The 20,404-nt window shown below is 51.7% G+C and overlaps 1 protein-coding gene across 9 annotated transcripts in view; it reads right to left on the bottom strand.

Moving 5' to 3' along the window:
- IQSEC3 (IQ motif and Sec7 domain ArfGEF 3) overlaps window positions 1-20,404 on the bottom strand; it is a 108,851-nt gene that overhangs the window by 9,420 nt on the left and 79,027 nt on the right. For all 9 annotated transcript variants that reach the window (XM_023256643.2, XM_023256644.2, XM_023256648.2 and 6 more), the window contains 6 exons: window positions 12,428-12,550; window positions 11,806-11,972; window positions 6,321-6,460; window positions 5,081-5,206; window positions 3,012-3,111; window positions 2,674-2,835 (listed from right to left, as the gene is read on the bottom strand). In XM_023256643.2, the coding sequence (XP_023112411.1) occupies window positions 2,674-2,835; window positions 3,012-3,111; window positions 5,081-5,206; window positions 6,321-6,460; window positions 11,806-11,972; window positions 12,428-12,550 (818 nt within the window). The remainder of the gene's footprint in view (window positions 1-2,673; window positions 2,836-3,011; window positions 3,112-5,080; window positions 5,207-6,320; window positions 6,461-11,805; window positions 11,973-12,427; window positions 12,551-20,404) is intronic.

The raw sequence follows: 20,404 nt of genomic DNA on the forward strand, positions 1-20,404 counted from the left end.
TTCTCCATCTCTGTGTGGGGGGAAGCTATTAGCTGCTTGAATGTCAGAGGCAAAAGAGAGGGCGGTGGGCTGCTTGGGTCTGAATCCTGGTTCTGGGGCTTCCTAGCTGTGTGGCTTTGGACAATTTACTTAACCTCTCCATGCCTTACCGGAGGGGACATCGGTGCCCACTTCAAAGTGCTGTTAAGAGGATTACGTGAGGAAATACATCAAAGCCCTTGAGAATGAGGCCTGGCTGGAGGCAGGTGCTCAATAAATATTAGCTTTTATTATAGCAGAAACAAATGACTTGGACCAGCGGACCTCGGTGATGACTGGTGACAGCCAGCTTGCCCACCTTGTGCCCAGCAGGACAGACCTTCCTCAGGGTTTCCAGAGCTCTCCCAGGGAGGAGATTCCCCACCGAGTGTGTTGGTGCGGGGCAGTCTGTGTGGCCAGGGCATCTGTCTTGTCCACAACCTTGACTCCTCTCCCTAGACTGTCAACTTGTTCCTTCTCGTTCTCTCGGCGGTGTTAGAGAAGCGCCAGTTACCATCCTCAGAGGTTTGACGATTAGTAAATCACTCCTTCAGTGTCTCTTTTCCAGGAGACATAACTCAAGTTCCTTTGATTAAGACCGCTCTCCTGGGTCCCATTTTCTGTCTCTCTAGTTGTCAGGAAGCCAGGGACACTGGACTGCACACTCCAAACCAGAACAATTTGTCCTGACTGCTTGAAGTACACCACCAGTCAATACTTGATACTTCTCCTGAATGGGGGGTCATCCCTCCCTGGAAAAGGGCTGTCTTGGCTTTGGAGAAATTAGCATCGTAATTATAAGCACAGAGTCTGAGGACCTTGGTGCGAATCTTGCTTTGTCACCGACTGTGTGAACTTGGACAGCTTCCTTAAGCTCTGTTAGACTCTCCTTATTCGTAAAATGAGGACAATCCTACCTGCTTCATGGAAAATTGTGGCAGGGATTAAACAATATGATAGGTCTGGCATTCAGTCCAGTGCCGGGCATGTAACGCATGGTAGCTGTTACTGTTTTCACTTTCTTTTCTACTTCCTTCCCTCCCTCACCAGTACTTCATCTTTTCTCAGCTGTTCCTTCCAGCTAGACGTGAGGTTCTCTCTCTGCTCCCCTGCCCTCTAGACAGCAGGAGATGATATTCACTCTTGATATACTGCTTCTGGCAATGTCTACTCCTTTGTACTTTGGAAGGGACAGGGATGCCGCTCCCGGGCTGATGGGGGAAAAGGGATCTCTTCCAGCAAGCATGGGGCTCATTGGTATGCTGTGCCTCCCCAGGGCTGTGCAGAGCCATCTGTAACATTTTGACAGTGACAGAAGTGACATTTGAGGGTGTGTCCTTGAGCATGTTCAAGATCAACAGCCAAGGTGGCATCTCTGAGCATCCAGTCCAGCCGTTGAAGAGTCTGTCTGTTATCCTGCTGAGCTCGCAGTTGCCCCCAGAGCGCAGACAAGGGAATGTACACCCCTACCACCCAAGCAGTTACCGAGTTGTACGGTCTGGTCTGGTGGGTTTTTGTTTCAACCGGATTTAACGGTTTCCTGACGATATTATACACGGAACGTCTTCTGTCGTTCTCAGAGGAGAAAGTACATGAGCCTCAGAATCAGACTCAAACTCAAGCGCCACCTTCTCCACTTCTAATACGCACGCCCTTAAACACATCCCTCAGTGGCCCTGGGTCTTGTCTGTGAACTGCGGACAAGCACCTACCTTGCGACCTCACTGTGAATGCTGTAGGCAAACTGCCTGGCACGTGGTAGGTGTTCCAAAAACGCTGATTAAAAAGCACTGCCCTGTCATGTTGGTCCCTTGCTCCCAAAACTCCCACTGCCTTTTCCTATTGCTTAATGGGTTTATATTAATTTAGAACCACTTCCCAACAGAGTGACCGTATAAGGCAGACCTGAAGTCTGTCTGTACTTTCCGGTTTAGTTTCTGAATCCATTCTTACTAAACTTCCTGATAAAGGCGATCTATGCTTAAGCAGCAAAAGCTTGCAAGTGGGCACAGCTTGCAGGCCACTGCCGCTCTTTTCCTAAACCACAAAGTAACTGGCAAACCACCCGGACCTACAAAGACCCCACATAGTTTCTACAATGCCTGAATTGGAACAATCAAGAATCAAGGCATTCCTTAAGGGAAAAAAAAGACAACTCCCAGGTGAGGGATAGTCAGAAAACCAGGCTGGACTCTTCAAAAAGACCATCGCATGAAAAAACAAAGTCGGAGGGACTATGATTCTAGATTAAAAGAGATTAAGGAAAATGACACAACCAGATGTAATGCGTGAATGTGACTGGATCCAGGGGGAGGGGCTGTACAAGGCAGTTCGGTGGGAAGAGAAGCGCCTGGGTCCCCAGGCCTTTTGGGTTTGCCTCCTTGCCTTGGTCGGCTGGCTTGGATGTGTTGCTCAAACACCACAGAGTCCCCTGTTCCAAGGGGCATCCCCACAGCCCCACCGGAGCATGTGCACCTCGCTTTAACTGTGATGGTGCAGTGGGGCCGGGGTGGCCTCGGGATGGCAGGAGCGTCCTTGGCTCACCCCACACTCGCTCCACAGTGGGGCGAGGAGTCAGACTTGTGCCGCAAGCAGCCTGTGTTCCCCGCTGACCCTGAGCCCGCCCGCCCGCCCACCCGGCCACCACATCCTTACACTCTATCCGGATCTGCTCCAGCTCTGTCACCTCAGCGATGGATTCCTTCAGGTCCTCCACAAACTTCTGCATCTCGTCCGAGCCCAGGGCACAGAAATGCAGCACCTGCTTCTTCTCAGAGCCCGAAAGCGGGGTCACCAGGGTGATGCCATGAGAGTAATCTGGAAAGCAGACCCCAGGCCCCCATGGCCATGAGCAGCAGTGAGTGAGGCGGGAGCCGGCCCAGTGTGGAGAGTTGGACGGGGCTTTTGGGGTGCTTGCCCCCTTCCCCTTCCCTGTAGCCTCCAACTTCTCCCCAATACCCTTGGCCACATCTCCGGGGACGAGGGAGACTCACATTCATTCTCAAAGAGGTGGAACCCCATGCCCAGCAGGCCCACTGACTTGCAGAACGTGTATGTGGAGGAGCTCTTCTTCTTCGGGCAAAGTTTGAGAATCTGTTCAAGAGAGGGAGAGAGACATGCACTGAGCGTGTACACACATGTGTGCACATGCAGGCCCACAAGCACACAGGGACACAGGTGAGCACACACACAAAAAGAAACATGAACACACGTGCACGCTTATATACTTAGGGTACATTCACACGTTGACATCCACGCATACGTACACACACACACACACACGCACACACACACACATATAACAGGTATATAAATACACATACCGTATCACAATATGGGGTTTCTTGTATTGCATAAAACCCCTCAGTGGCTGTTCCCACTGCACTTAGAAGTGCACATTGCCCGCCTCTCCCCATCTGGTCCCTGCCTCACTCTGGCTTCATGTTCAAGCCCTGCTGTCATCCTTTCCGTGGCCTGAATAGGGCCAGCTTGGTCCTGCTGCAGGCCCTTTGCACATGCTATCCCCATTCCGCACTTCTCCCTGCGGCTCTCTGCATGGCTGGATTGCTCTCATTACTTAGATCTGAACTCAGATGCCGCCTGCTTAGAGATCTCCTTGAGCAGCCCATGGAACAAACAAAAACAAACCAAACCACATTGGCCCTAACCCCAGCCCCTCCTTCCTCCCTATCCCGTCATTGGGTTTCATCGTCTTCACACCACCTTTTTCCCAATTTGATACTATCTGGTTTATTTGTTTCCTTCATTATTTCCTATCTCCCTCCCCAACTAAAATGGAAACTTAGCCAGTTGCTCAGTACTTAAACACTTCTTCAGCACCTTCTCCCAGCTGGGCCCTGGAGGCACAGGAGCGCAGAAGCCAGAGAGAGCCGTGCCCCCAGAGTGCCTAACAGAGCTGCAGAGCAAGACCGGTCAGGGGGTAAACCAATGGATTGATCCATAAAGCATAATAAGCAGAAGAAAACCAAAGTGAAGGAATAAATAAGGTAATTCCAGAAACTGACAAGTGTTTTGAAGAGAATGAAATAGGGAAGGAATAGAAGGTGACTGGGCAGGCTACCTTTCGAGGTGCACAGGGAGGGCTTCTGGGAGGAGGTGATGTTTGAATTGAGACCTGAATGAAGACAGGGAGGTGGCTGGGCAAAGTCTGGCAAGGTGGTGGCAAGAACAAAGGTCTGAGGTGGAAGGAGCCTGGCCCTTGGGACTCAGCTCTCGAGACCAAGGTGCCAGCGCAGGCAAGCAGTGGAGTGGAGGGCGGGGAGGGGAGGTCAGAGATCCAGGAGGCCTCCAAGTGGGGGGTGCGGGCTTCCTTTGCCTGGCATGGGAAACATGGCAGATATGAGGCCCGATTTGTACTCTGGAAGGATCACTCTGTTGCTCTGTGCAAGGTGGAGCTCAGGGGTGGATGGTTAGATGTGGGATAATTTTAGAGATAGTGCCACCATGACTCATGGATAGAGAGGATGTAGGAGACAAGGGAAAGACAGAGACCCGATCGTGTTCACCGTTGTTTCCCAGCACTTACAAAAATGCCTGGTACATAGTTGACCCTCATTAAATATTGTGGAATGGATACCTATTCCAGAGAACAAAGAATGAGTACGCCACAGACATGCACGCACACACGTGCACATACACACACATGCATGCATCCCCTGGGCCCCCGGCAGCGCAGGCCCCGCTCAGGCCCACCATCCCCCACTGGCTGTGGGACGAGAAGCACATCCCTGTCCTGTCCCGCCCCAGGTTTCTTGTACTGTGCGAGAGGCTCATGATCTGTGATCTGGTTCATTCTCACCATGACTGTGGAACCATAAACAAATCACTTGACCTCTCTGAGCCTCAGCTTCATAACTTACAAAGTAGCCCTATGTGGCTAAGCAGCCTCACCCCCCATGATGGGACAGTGTCGTGCAAGAGGAATCAGCCCTTAACTGTGGCATTCTGAGTGAGGTCTCTGAGGCCCTCCCCGCCCCTCTCTGGGGTCAGGGCTAAGGCTGAGCTGGGCAGCAGGTGGCCCCAGCCTGGCCCGTGTACTCACCACCAGCAGGTCGTTGAAGAGGAACACCTCCCTCTGATGCGCGGCCTGCTTCTGCAGCTTGTTGACATCTGTCACCTCAAAGAGCCGGCTGCAGCAGACCAGGCGGCGGTGGGGCACCGAGAGCACCTTTGGTGGAGGCAGGAACTTAGGGGAGGAGCCCTGGAGCTCACAGTCCTCCCCACCCCATAGCACCCACTTTCCAGGAAAGCAGATGGAGGCCAAGGTTTCTACTGCAAGGCCTGAACTTGACCATAAACGTCCTCTCTCCTCACCGGGGCTCTTCCCTTGTCATGCTTCTTGGGGAGCAAGGCTTGGGGAGAAGCGTTCATCACGCTGGAGTAAGTGAGATGAAGGCACGGGGAATGGAAATTGAAAAGAGCTTCCAGATTGGTCAAATCTGGTTGCTGTCAACCCCCATGACCCAGGCTGCAACCTGCAAGGTGGCCCCTTTGTCCCTTTCTCTACTGCACACCCAAATGCAAGTGTGCAAGAGGGAGGGGACTGCAGGGATACCTCAAATCTGCCGCGTGTAAAACGATCTACTGCAGGCCTCGGCAAGAAAGGCTCTGGGCAGAAAAGGGCCATCCCTGCAGAGAGGAGCTCAGCGTAGAGCTCAGACGACATGCTCAGACTGCTTCTTAGGTCAGCAATTTAGGGAGGAGAAACTGGAGACAAATACCAGAACCCACTCTACATGCTTTCAGTTTATGGCATGAAGAGTCTCTGCTGACATATGAGTAGTAAACTACAGAGAATCATTGTCACCATGGGCCATATTGCCTGCGACACAGGTCACAACTAAGGGGCACACCAGTGGCTTACCACAGTCTAGAGCCTACTTCAGCCTCTTTCCTGTCTTCTATTCAGTAGGACCATCCAGGAAAGCCCAGTATCCATCCCATCCTAAGTCTCCCCATCTGGCCATCCAGATGCTTCAACCCTAGACCACTGGGCAGCCTTTCCCAACATCTCACCTCAGCCTCTCTGCTGCCATAGCTGGTAGCACTGAGGAAGCGAGGTAAGGGAAAACGGAGGGTGCAGTGTATGGCACAGAGTAAGGACTCAATTACTACGAAGTGAGCAAATAATGGAAAAGTGTTCCTGAAAGGGAAGGAGGAGATTGGGAGGAGATGTCAGCTGGTCTTGAGACAAAGGCAGGTGCGAGATGGGGGGCGCCTGGCAGCCATGGGAGAGGAAGTGGCTCCCACGGGGTGAGTGCTGTTCTGTGGTGGGCACTTACCGTCTTCATGCCCACAATGGACTTCTCCACCTTGGTGACATACGTGACGTGGTCCTCATTGGACTTGAGCTCCTTCTGTTGTATCCTTTCATAGATGCCCACCACCAGCTCCCTGGGGATGTCGGCACCATCATCCACACCTATCAACATAGCAAGGGAAGGGGAGGCGAAGGAGGCAGAGGACGGATGTGTCAGGGGCCTGCAGCCAGAGAGGGGAAGCCCCCACCAGGCTGATGTTCCGCAGGGGTGGCCTTGATTTTGCCCTGTCCCTGTTGCAAAACCTTCAGTGACTGGCTTCCCAGCCCCACTGAATTAAGGACAGACTCCTTAGCCAGGCACCAGAACTACTACAATATGGTCCCAACACACATTTGCAGTCTCATCTCCTGCTGTTCCATAACCAGAACATCCACTCTCACCTCCCTGTCCTCAAATACAGCCTCCATGTTCCCACTCAGGGCCTCACTTCTTGTGCTCTGTGTATTTGTCTACCCCCACCCCACTCCCTGTCCCCCATAAGAACAACTTGAAGGCTGATATTGTCTTTTTTTTTAAGTTTTTTTTAAAAAAATCTATTTTGAGAAAGAGAGAATCTCAAGCAGGCTCTACACTGACAGCGCAGACCCCAACATGGGGCTTGAACTCATGAACGGTGAGACCATGACCTGAGCCAAAACCAAGAGTCGCATGCTTAACTGACTGAACCACCCAGGTGCCCAGCTGATGTTCTGTCTTATTCTCTCTTGGATCTCCTCCCTCTCACACCTAATCCTCACCCCTGATTAGTTGTTAACTAAGAATGTGTGACAAGATTCTTCCCTCACTGGGACCGTGGGGAGGTGGTGGTGGTTACATGTTAGGTGAAGAGGAGCCGGACAGCCCCCTGTAGCAATGCAGGTAAGGACACTCTACTCCCATCTCCTACTTCATAGTAATAAAACTCCAGGAACAAAAAATACTGACTTGGAAACAAATTCTTTGGGAGGTAGAAAGAGAAGCCATAAAAAATTTCTTCATTCTACCTTTCCTAAATCTTTTTTTAATGACTATATGTTTCTCTTATAAGACAGAAACATTCAAAATAAAGCAACTTTGGCAAGTGTCCTCAAAGGAGATTTCCTACCTAGTGAGAGGACATTATACCTTCTATGAGCAACTCTTTGTATCAATCCCATTTCTTCCACATCTGATCTTGGTTCTTCAAGTCAGGCAAATTAGCCCATGCAGCACCCCTGGGGGCCTAAAAGACATCAGGCTGGGGGCAAGAAAGAGCAGGGACCAGGACTGAACACACAGAGGCTCCCAGCCGAAATGGTAGGTTGCACACCTTTGCTCCTTCTGAATATTCTGGTCAAAGGGAATTTTTTAAAGAGGCATATACACACAAAGAGAAAGAGAATGGGGGAAGAAACAAGGACACCATATGACCTGGAAAGTGGATGCATGAGCAATCCTGAGAAAGTGGAAATTGAAGCCGGCCGAGAAGTTACAAGCTATTCAGCACACCACAGAACCACCAAAGGGCTCTGGAATGGGTGGCAACAGGAATCCCACTTTCAGTGGAGGTGAGGTCAGGCTGGAAACAGGAAAATAGGTTGATAATCAGTCTAAAAAGGATTTAGATCTCCCTGTCCCTTCCTCTGCTTCAGCAGCAGACTGAAGGTCAGTTCTCTGGAAGAGGTGAACCAGGAACTCTGGAGTGGGGGCACCCAAGCCCAGTCCAAGGTGGGAGTCTGTGCTGAAAACTGGAGCATGGAGTTGATGTCTGTGTATTAAGAGACCCTCTCAATCCTTCTTACCCAAAAGATCTTAGAATATTGGCAGCCAGACTCATACCCTCTGGTCAACAGATCGGACATTTCTCTTCTGGGGAATCAACCAGCACAAGAGAAAAATCTGAAGATACTGCAGTAAGGGTGTCCCAATGAAACAGCTCAATTTAATCACCGTATGACAAAGCCCACCACTCAGAACCCCCCACCCATACTCACAGAGTTTTTAATCAACCTTTTAGCTCACTCTTAAATATTTGAGAACAATCAAGTTTCATCAAGTATATATGGAGAGTCTATAACACAAGAGAGAAAGCAGTACGGGAAAAACAGAAAAAGGAAGCCAGAAGAAATAGAGGCAAGTAGGGAGTAACCAAAACAAACAGATGCCATCAGAGATACATGAGAAGATAGTTGCATCTACAAAACAAGAATAAAATGTTATAAAAGGGGAATATTTACAGAAGAAAAGAGTTATTAAAAATGAAAAATATGACAGCAGAAATGAAAAAATTTGTAGGAAACTCGCAAGATAAAGCCAAGGGACATCTTCAAGAAAGTCCAACCAGAAGACGAATATGGAAAATAGAAAACTGTAAAAATTAGCACATCAAACCAGGAGATCTAACATCTGAATAACATGAGTTCCAGAAAGACAGTACAGAGAAGATGATATCTGCACCCCCATGTTCACTGTAGCATTACTTATAACAGCCAAGAGATGGAAGAAACCTATGTGTCTATTGAGAGATGATGGATAAAGAAGTGTGTGTGTGTGTGTGTGTGTGTGTGTGTGTATAATGAAATATTAGTCACAAAAGAGAATGAAATCTTGCCATTTACAACAACATGGATGGAGCTAGAGGGTACTATGCTAAGTGAAACAACTCAGAAAGAAAAACACAGTATGATTTCACTTATATGTGGAATCTAAATGCAAAACAAATGGACAAAACAAAATAGAAACAGACTCATAAATACAGAGAACAAACTGTTGGTTGCCAGAGGGGAGGCAGGTTGGGGGTGGGCAAAATAAATGAAGGGGATTAAGAGGTACAAGCTTCCAATTATAAAATAAATTGAGTCATGGGGATATAATGTACAGCACAGGAAATACAGTCAATAATACCGTAATAACTTTGTATGGTGACAGATGGTAGCCAGACTTATCATGGGGACCATTTCCCAATGTATAAAAATATCAAATCACTATGACGTACACCTGAAACTAATAGGACATCAATTATACTTCAATTTAAAAAAGAACCATAATGAGGCGAAACATCAGGAAAATTTAGAAGACAAAGGAGAAAGAGAAGAGCCTGTACATTTTCAGAGAGAGAGAGAGAGAGAGAGAGAGAGAGAGAGAGAGAAATAATATGCAAAAGGTGAGGAATTGGAATAGCAGAGTAGCACTGTCCATTAAAAGACAATGGAGCAATGCCCTCAAAATTTTGAGTTCAGTGTTTCCAATCTGGAATTCTATGCCCAGCCAAACTCCCAATCAAGAGTGAAGGTAGAAAACAAATATCCAGACACACAAGTTCTCAAAAATTTGCGGCCAATGTACCTTTCGTATGGAAGAAAACTAAAAATGAGCCAGCTATGAAATCTAGGATACAGGAATCGAACACAGGAACAAGACAAAGGAGGTGCCCGGATGATGGTGGAGGGAATCCCAGGTGACTGCATGCAGCTGGCCCAGCCACCTGTCGAGATAGGAGCAGAGACTAGAGGCTCTTGGGAGAGAGACCCCAAAAAGAATACCTCTCCGTGTTCCACGTGCAGAGAGGAACTTGACACTTAGGTTGGGGAGTTTGGAGATAAATCAGTGGCACGTATGTAGAGAGTTGAGCAAATGGGAAAAGAACACAAGTATTCACTCCATGGAAAGGAGAAATAGAAAGGGTTTGTAATCATGCTATACTTCAAGACTCAGCTTTGAACTGTGTTTACCTAGTCTTAATACCATAAACACTGATGTCACAAAAAGAATGCTACAGCTGTAAGAAGATCATGGGGATTCAGGGTAGTTTTAGTGGGGGTGGGTTGGGGAAGGTGGATCAAAGAGGGCTAATGCTCATGTTCTATGAAATTGCTATGGTCTGAATGTCTGTGTTTCCCTTCCCCCTTTCATATGCTGAAATCCTAGCTCCCAAAACTGATAGTATTAGGAGGTGGGGCCTTTAGAAACCAAGTTATAAAGGTGGAGTCCCCGTGAATGGGGTCAGTGCCACATAAAAAGGACCTCACAGAGCCCACCCCTTCCACCAGGCGAGTGCACTGTGAGAAAGCCCCAGCCGGAACCAGGAAGAGGGCTCTCACCAGACACCAAATCTGCCAGAACCTTCATCTCGGGCTTCCTGGCCTCCAGAACTGTGAGAAACACATGTCTGTTTATAAGCTACCCAGCCAGTAGTATTTTGTTATAGCAACCTGAACGGATTAAGATATAAATTAATAGGGGCGCCTGGGTGGCGCAGTCGGTTAAGCGTCCGACTTCAACCAGGTCACGATCTCGTGGTCCGTGAGTTCGAGCCCCGCGTCGGGCTCTGGGCTGATGGCTCGGAGCCTGGAGCCTGTTTCCGATTCTGTGTCTCCCTCTCTCTCTGCCCCTCCCCAGTTCATGCTCTGTCTCTCTCTGTCCCAAAAATAAATAAACGTTGAAAAAAAAATTAAAAAAAAGATATAAATTAATAGATAATGCTTAACATTTTTAAAAATGAACAAGTAGCAGGGTATAAAAGAAAGCAAAGTATTGATACTATTTCATCCCATCTATATGAAATTCAAGAGCTACACAACTAGTCAATGGGGACGGAAGGTCAGGAGCCTTGGCGTTCTGACAGGGGCACTGACTGGGCCGGGACATGAAAGGATGTTCTGGGGCCAGGGGAATGATCTGGAACGAGAGCCGGCTGTGATCACACATGCATATGAACATAAACTTCATCATGCTTTCAGATTTGTACACCTTACAGTTTGCTTTCATAGCAATTTAAAAAAAAGAATAAGAACAAAAAAAAAAAAGGAAGAAGAAGCACGTGGTTTCGCGATATAGAAGAAACACGATAAATGGCAAAAAGAACGTTGAGAGTGGCAGAAGAGTGGCGACGGGCAGGGACTAATTTTTTTTTGTATCAAGCCATGTAGAATGATTTGACTTTATTAAATGATGTGCATGTATAGCTTCGATTCCTTAAGTGCTAAAGAAGAAAAAAAGCCAGTGAGTTGAGCACACATCACATCCTGCCAGTTTAGCTTTGATCCCTGCTAGGTGGTGCACTATGTCATTTAGAGAAGGACTTGGCTGCTGGGTGCCATGAAATTATCTGCAAGGCTGATGTCCATGGACCCAAGACCTAAAAGCCTCCGTCTGTCGTGCGGTGGGAAGGGCTGGCACACATAGGCGCCAGCTGTGTGGCCGGGGCCTAGAAGTCAACCAATGGAGGATGTTCCACGGAGGGCAAGGGGCATTGCCCAGGGGCCCTTGCTGGTTGATGTAGGGCAGTGGCCATGACTCCTGGAAACTCCCCCAATGCCTGGCATGCAAGCAACTTTTCCAGATGGCTGTGTGTGACTGGGACCACAGAGCAGTGTCCAGTGCCCCTGGCTGCTAGGGTGACAATCTACAGTCAGCTCAGACACAGAATTCACGCTGAACAGAACGGAGCCTGAGCAGCGGCCTCGGCCCTCCTCCCCGTCCTCCTTACCTCTCAGGTTTCGGATAAAGTCCTCTAGCATCATCTTCCGGTCGGGCTTGATGTTGGGGCTGTACATGTCGGTGTTGAGGAGGATGATGGCAAAGGCGAGGATGAAGATGGTGTCGGGGTTGTGAAACTGCTGCACCACCTCGGGGTTGCACATGCAGTAGCGCTGGCTGCAGTGGGGACACAAGCGGGGTGCTGAGGCCCTTCTCTCCCTTCCCTGGGCTCCAGAAATGGGGGGTCGTGGGGGGGACAGATGCCACTTCTCTGAGGGCATCGGGTCCCTGTAGCCTGGCCCTCTTCCCCGCTGAGGGGACAGGGCCGGTGTCACACAGCCATGGAGCCCGTCACCACACCTAGATGCTCACCAAAGACTTGCTGGTCCATGGGGATGGATGGGATGCACCCTGTCTACCTGGAAGGCCCCGGTGCTGCTCTAAGCCTAGAGAGCTCAAGGGCTCCTGTCCCTTTTCTTTCCTTCCCTCCTCTGCAGCCAGCCCCCCACCCTTCCCGCCCCACCAGGAGGGCTTCTCCCAGCCCCAGATGGACCCCCCAGCATCTCTGGTGCCCCACATCCCAGGTGTGTGTTTTGAGGGCTGTGTGAGGGAAGCGGGGATGAGGGTCCTACCTGAAGGCCTCTATGAGTCGCTCTACCTTCTGGGCTTCCCCCTGCACGCGGATGTGGGCCTGGAACTTCCGCAGGGCCTCGTCCAGCTCCATGCTGGAGAAGTCCATCTCGTCCACCACACAGCTGAGGGCAGGTCGGGAGGGGGGGTTCTTGAGGAGAGAGGTCAGCCCCTAATCCTCTCTCAGCTAGAGGCAGCTGAGGAGTAGGGTGCAAGGTGTAGCCCCCTCTCCCACTGGACCGCCCACCCTGGTGGCCAGGATTCTCCCTCTGGTAACCTAAGAGGACCCTCCCTTACACCATCTTTCCTCCAGCACAAGAGCCCTGGGAGGCAGATGGCTGACTGCTGTCTCCATAGCTAAGAGCCTGAGACCCAGAGAGGCCAGGGGGGCTATCCAGAGCCACACAGCCAGAAGGAGGCTGATCTTCCACCTCTAGCTCCCAGCTCGTCTCCTCTCAGCCTCAGAGGGTCTCAGAGTCAGGCAAAGGTTTGAAATAGGAGTAAGTGCAATTTACTTATCTGCTCCTGTCCTGTTAGGAGCCTAGTTTCTCGTGCCCATTTGGGCTTCCAGGTGACGGACCCCTCCTCCCGTACCACCCCTCGGGGTCTGCCTCAGGCCAGATGGGAAAGGAGTGAGCTCATCCTAAGCTCCCTTGCAGCCAAGGAGCCCTGAGCTCTCAGGGAAGCTGTGGCCTCTGAAGAGTAAATGACAAATCAGCCTAATGTGGGAGGGGAACAGTGTGACAAACAGCCGGGTTCTGAGCCTGGGCTTACCACTGAATTTTTTGTGTCTTTTGGTGAAGACTCATCTTTTAGAGCCTTGGTTTCTTTTTTTGAGGAGGAAAGAGGTCAGAGTCCTGCTCCCCAAGGGCCCTTCTACCTATGAAATGCCACCTCTATCTAGCCCTGGAGAGTTTGCATCTGAATGTCTCCCTGCAGTGCCTGGGGAAATGGAGGTGGGGACGTGGTTCCAGTCACCCCTACTTCCTCCCAGGGCCCCTCCTGTCCTCCTGCTGCCTTGCCCTCCTTTGGGGTGTCCTGTCCCCAGGGCCATGAGCAGCGGGCAGGGATCCAGGTCTGGCCAAGCAGCAGCCCTGATGTGCCTGAGAACTGCAGACGCTCCCACGTGCCACCAGGCTCCCAGAGCCGACTTCCCCCCTTTCTGCACCCGTGCTGTGGTCCAGCCTCCTCTCTCCTGGTCGTTTCATACCCAGCCCCACAATGCCTGCTGGGGTCAGCAGCCCCTCTGCTTCCACAGCCCCGGCCGCCACCACCACAGGGTCACGGCCTGGTCGCTGCCTGCCTTCCTGCCCAAAAAGGCGAGGCAAGCTCTGGGCTCGAGCCCAGTGTGTGGCTTGGTGCCCAGCATACCGGGGGACTCAGGGAACATTTGCCCAGTGACCGTGTGAGCAGAGGGACGAGCCCTAAGCAGGACCCACTTCCTCCGTGATGCCAGCGCCTGTGCAAGGCCCACCACCTAGGAGACTCAGAGATCCTGACTCAACCCTGGCTCTGGTGTCAGTTTTTAGAAGGAAGCAATGGGAGACAGCCACACAACAGTGGTCAGGGGCCTGGTGGCCCCTTTCAGGGGGAACAGAGAGGAGAGGGCATCACTGAGACTTCTAGAAAGGGAAGGCTAGGAGCCCCCTCTTGGCTCCCACAGGGGAGATGGCCATCTTCAGGCTGGGAGCCCATCCTCCCCATAGTCAAGCCCAGCCTCCTCTCAGACTTGTCTGCCTGGATAGTGAGAGAGAGGGTGGCACTGGGGAGGCCAAGGCAAGAATGTGGCCCAAGTATGACAAGTGGCAATGTCAGTGTCTGGGTGTTTGAGACGGAAACTGGTGGTAGCAGCCCCCGGGTCCAGCCTGGGGAGAGGCCACTCTGATTTCTCAGCAGTTCTTGTCGTCCTCCCTGAGCACTCCCAGGCTGGCAAGTGAACCTCAGGAGCAGCATCATGGGGCCCACACCCATGTATCCCCTAGCCCAGCACAGCCAGGAGTTATGAATTGTGCATGACTGACCCAGACAGCGAGGCCATCAGAGGAGGTGAACCAGTGTGGTCCTGAAGCAAGGGGACCGGAGCTAGAGCCGGGGAAGCAAGGATAGGGAGGGAGGAGACAGACGTAGAGGCAGTGAGAGACACAGAGGATACAGAGTCAGGTCAGAAAGACCAAGAGAACAGGGACAGAGAGAGAAGGCAAGAGAGACAGAAAAGGAGAGGCAAGGAGGCAAAGAGGAGAGAGAAAGACCCACAAAATGGGGGAGACAGAGACAGAGAACAAGAGACAAACAGAGACGAGGGGAGAGACAGAGACAGAGAGAGAGGTGGAAAAGGACAGGAGATGGGTGTGGAGGACAGTACCACAGACTGGACAGGGGTGGGTGTTGCTGGGCATGGAGCAGAGGGGCCCCACCCGCTCATCCTGGCCCCCACCTAACTCGTCAAGGCCCAGGGGGAGGGCAGTGGGCCCCAGGCTGGCCAAGCCCAGAGGACCCCAGGATGGCCCCCGGCCTCCCAGCCTGGCGTCCAGCTGCTGCCCAGGACTCGCCCCATCAGCCTGTCCACCGCACCCCTACCTGGCCTCCATATCCCTCAGTCTCTGTCCTGTGCCCCCTGCCCCAGTGCTCCAAGGGGGTGACCGCCTGAAGCCCAGGCACCGCGGTGGGGGCCGCCAAAGGAGGCAGAGGGGCAGCTGGGAGAAAGTAGGATCTGCTCGGCCAAGCACGATGGCCTAGTTTCCAGGCCTTCGCTCAGGTGACACGCAGCCCGCACGCGCGTTCGCTCGCTGGCTCGCTCGAGGCTGCGGCTAAAAGCTCCAGTAATGAGCCCAGAGCCTGAGACTCAGCCAGGTGGAAACGCCAGTGCACAGACTGGGGAGTGCTGAGTGAATCAGTCACTTCCCGGGGGCGGGAAGGACTTCATGGGAGGATGCCTGGGCTGTGGGGCTGAGAGTCTACACCCTACATCCTCAAAGACCCCGTGTGAGAGTTGCGAAGTGGCTTGTTAAAATGCAGCTCCCTGAGCCCCACCCCAGATCTACCCACTCGAATATGTAGAGGCGGAGCCTGGGAATCCGCATTCTTCACGAGCTCTCCAGGCGATTCTTAAGAACTGAAAGCCAGTAGCTGAGCTGAGTGCAAGGGAAGGAGGCGGGTCCAGCCCAGGTGGAGCCTTTGCAAAGTGAGTCCAGCAACTCACGGGCCACCAGGGCAGCAGCTCAGGGGCACTCGTGCGTCCCTGGCAGGCTCTCAGAGGCTGCTTCTGCAGAGCGGTGAGGGAGGAAAAAGGTGGAGACGGATGCCGCGCCCCCTCCACACACACGTGGACACACACATGTATTCCTGCCTTACTCCCTGCAGTTGCCAGCTTGGGGCATCAGTGTTCAATGAGGGCAGTGTCCTGGGGCTCTCAGATCCTGGGGAACAAATCTGAATGTGTTCTGCAAAACCTGCAGACAGGAGGGAAGGAGCTGTGTTGAGTGACGGCAGGGCACTACTGTCTCCAAGGAAACAAATGCCTTCCTCTCTGTAGAGTTGGGCTTTGGGCCAGATGACCTCTCAGGACTGCTCCCGCTCTCTGAGAAGGGTCCAGAAGCAGAGCAGACAGAGGGCTCCCGGACAGCAGGTGGCCACAGCGCCATTTCTGGCTGGCTTTGGAATAGAGCTGGCAATGACCGATGACCGACTGCTTCTCTCCCTCCTCCCAGCGAACCACTGTATACCTTCCTGGTGGGGCCTGTGGTCTGGGCTGAGGCTGTGCTCTCTCCTGACAGGCCTGTCCCGGCAGCCCCTCACCTCAGGGGCCTCTGCCATCCTGCAATCATCCACAACTCTTTTGCTCCTCCACTCAGCCTGATTCTCTTTTCTCTCCCGAGGTACAAGCCCAGGCTGCACCGTGACCCACTCCCCGCTCCTCTTTTCTCACTCTTTCCCACGGCTTCTCTTATTATTATTTTTTTAATGTTTATTTTATTTTTGAGACAGAGAGAGAGTGCGAGTGGGGGAGGGGCAGAGAGAGAGGGAGACAGAATCTGAAGCAGGCTCCAGGCTCTGAGCTGCCAGCACAGAGCCTGACGTGGGGCTCCAACCCACAGACCTTGAGATCATGACCTGAGCCTAAGTCAGGCGCTCAATCGACTGAGCCATCCAGGCTCCACCCCGCCCCCCCCCCCCCCACCGCCCACGGCTTCTCTTATTTTGTTGTGTCTACCAGTACGTAAAATCTCCTCTTCCCCATCCTTCTTTGCCACCCTGGAATTGTGGTGGGGAGCAGATTGTTTGACAGTTTTCCAAATCCACCTTGTGGCCTCCACCCAGGACAGCCAAGGACATCAGTCCCTCTTTGATCATCTTTAAGGTGAAAAACATCACATGTTTCTGGGTGGCCTTTTCTGGTGTATAATCTCCCCATTTTGCAGAAGGCAAAACTGAGACCACAAAGGGGCTTGCGCCAGGCTTCCTGCTCTTGTGAGGCCTCTTCCCCCAGGGGGCCGTCTCCACTTCAACAGGGGTCCAACACTAGTGGGGGAAGCGCCCTCTGTGCTCATGTTACTGAGGATTGTCACTAAGTGCACCCTGACTTCATCTTCTCTCTCCATCCTGTGCGATATTAACCATTATCCTGTTATTTTGTATTCCATGTGAAGAAACCAGCTCACAAAAGAGGTGCCCCTGCAGAGGGAGCTGCACACATCACATGCCTGGCTGGCATCTCCTGGGCCAGGCAAGCCTGCCTCCTTCCCCATCTAGTGTTAATGCCCTGGGAGCAGCTGTCTTACCCTGATGCCTGGCTGGAGCCAGTGGGGGGGCCAAGGGGAGGGACAACTGGGCACCATCATGGTCACAGTCACGTGCTGGGAGTCACTTCACTATCGGCAGTCAGCACAGAAGCTGTGGTGCCATCCCTCAGTTTCAGAGCTGGCCTGGACACCCAGAAGCCACAGCAGAAAGCAATCCCCAACCCCCTTTCTTCCCCCTTCCCCTCTCTGCTGCTTTCTCTGGCCCCTGGTGGTGACTTTTTTCTTTCTCCCCTCCCTCCCTCCCTTCTTTCCTTCCTTCCTTCTTTCCTTCCTTCCTTCCTTCCTTCCTTCCTTCCTTCCTTCTTTCCAACAAACATGCATTTCCTCCTGTATGCAAGACGCTGTGCTTGGGACCTGGTGTAAGTGGCAAACAACACAAACACAGACCCTATCCTGGTGAGAGAGAAACATTATACACAGAGTCAAAAATAATCATTTCATTGTAATTGTGGCGAATCCTATGTAGGCAAAGGACAGGCTTCCGTGAGAGGACAAAAGATGTATTTCATATTTTGGAAAGGCCCCTTTACGGACATGACATTGAGCTGAGCCCTGAATGATGAGGAGCTGACCAAGGGAAAGGGAGGGGTGGGGGAGCTTTCAGGCAGAGGGGGGAAAGCATATGCCAAGGCCCTGTGGTAGGAAAGAACTTCCAAGGACCTAGAAAGGTCAATGAGTCTGCAATGCAGAGTAAAGGGGACAATGGAGAGTGGCAGGCTATGGGGCTAGAGAGGCAGGCAGGGGTTTGACCAGACAGAGCTATGTGAGTCATAAGAGGATTTCGGAGTTTAGCCTGAATACAATGGGAGACAATAGGATATGATCAGAGGAGTGATACGAGCCAGTTTGTTTTATGAAGATTTCTCTGGCTATCGGGGGAGAATGAGTGGAAAAGGGACGGCAGGGAACAAGAATGAAGCAGGGGCCCTGTTAGGATGCTACTGCCAAGGCCCAAGTTAGGGCTGATGGAGCCTAGGCTAAGGTGGAGACCAAGTGGATGGGCGATCTGAGATACATCCTAGAGGAAGAACTGATGGGAGCGGGCAATGGAGGGAAGGTGGGAGGTGAGGAAAAGAGGAGTCAATGGTGAGTCTGGTGAGTCTCCAAGCCCTGGCTTGAGCACCTGAGGGCCTGGTGGTACTATTTTTTATGCTGAGTCCATGATGGGATGGACACCTATGCTGAAGGAGAGACCGAGACTGCAGATTTGGACACGTTATGTCTGAGATGCTCTTTCCTGTAGTACCAATTTAGTATCTACTAAACCATTGTCCTTAGCACCCAAAGTCTTGTCTTTCCTATTTTACAAATTATAACCCTGCCTGGACCCTTCTTTGCCTCGAGTCACTACCCCTTGCCTCTACTCTTCTTTGGAGCCAAACTGCTAGGTGGTCCCTATGCCTGCTGTCTCCACGTCCTCAATCCCATTCACCTTTCAATCCACTCCAGCCAAGCATCTACCTCCAGCATTCCACGGAAACTTTGCTTATCAAGGCCACGCCGGCCGACATGTTGCAAGTCCAATGGCACCAACTTTTCATCCCAGCAGCCTCTGGGCAGCACTGACATGGCTAATCATTCCCTTCTTGAAACACTCCTCTCTCTTGCTTCCCTCACACCACCCTCCCCTAGGTTGACTCTTTCCTCCCTGAAGGTGCACCTCCTTCACGAAGGGCCTCCTTCTGCTGCACCTCTACCTTAGGACTAGACACTAGGCTCCTTTTCCCCTCTTTTTCTTAAATGACTTTTTAAAAGTTTATTTATTTATTTTGAGAGGGAGAGACACATGGGAGGGGCAGAGAGAGAGAGAGAGAGAGAAGGAGAGGGAGAGAGGTTAGAATCCCAAGCAGACTCCACACAGCAGAGAGCATGATGCAGGGCTCGAACTCACGAACTGTGACATCATGACCTGAGCCAAACCAGTAACCATCTGAGCCACCCAGGCACTCCTCCCTTCCTGCTCTTAACAACCTCTCTCTAGGTGGCCTTATGCAATTCGCTGGCTCTGAATGTCCCCTTCGACAGCTCTTAAGTGTTTCTCTCTTGAGATGCATTCACCCTTTTAATTTTATTATTAGTCACCAACCAGTTAATTCTTTTTGGTTGATCTGTATTGTTTATAAAAGACAACGTTGCTGAGTCCAGAGGGCACACGTAAACCATAGACTCTGCATTTGGTTGGAAGTTGACCAACACACTTCTGAGTGCCTTGGTTGCTGAATTCCTCTGGGCACTCTGGTCTGACTGGCAGTCACGGGGGCAACACTCAGAGGACCACAGGTTGTGCTGGCATCTCTTGCAGGGAAGTCAGGCTGCCCGTATTTCACCTTTCAGCTGCTATTTAATATTTTAACATGTTCTCAGTAAATACTTGACACTGTCTGATTTGAGGAATTCTTCAGATGAAATGTCCCCAAACCCAGCATCTCCCCTCCCAAACTGAATAATACATGCATGTTTATTTGGTATAATTTCACAAATTACCCTAGAGAGCCTGAGAGCACAAATATATTCACATGCAAAGACTGTTCCAAACCCTTAGCAGCTCAGGAGGCTGTTTCCTACGATCTGGCTGCCTCTGCTCTCCTCCAGCCCATCACCTGCCTCACCATGTCTCCAGGCTCCGAGGACTCCTCCCTCCTGTGGCCACTGTCCAGGCTAAGGGTCTCCTCCTTCCTCGAATTTCTCCCCACGACTGTGACTGCAGTAGCCTCCCTAACTGGCCTCCCTGCCTCCAAGTCATGTTCCAGAACAGTCCTTCCAGGACACCCATTTGGTCCTGCCACTCACTCCTTTGTTTATATTTTTCAAGGGCTTTCCACATCCCTAGCATGAAGCCCAAGTTTCTCAGCCGAGCAAGCAAGGCCCTGTTAGCCACTCAGCTTCTGCCCCTTTCACGTACCGCCTCCCCTCCTGCAGTCTGGCTCTCAAGCCTGCGTGGTTTTGCACACAGTGTTCTTTCTTCTTGCCGCCCAACCCCTACCTGGAGGTCCCTGTTGAGCGATCTGTCTCTCTAGGAGTCCCCCTCGACCTCCATGCTATCTCAGACAGGCGTCTGTCCACCAGTGCAGGTGTCTCCTGTGTCATAACATTTACCTGCCTGTCTTCCCACTCGGCTCTGTGCTCTTTCCGGCACAGGCAGTTCTTTTCCCCTCTGCATGTCTGGCGCACATACGAATT

The sequence above is a fragment of the Felis catus genome, chromosome B4, assembly GCF_018350175.1.
Source record: "Felis catus isolate Fca126 chromosome B4, F.catus_Fca126_mat1.0, whole genome shotgun sequence".
NCBI lineage: Eukaryota > Metazoa > Chordata > Mammalia > Carnivora > Felidae > Felis > Felis catus.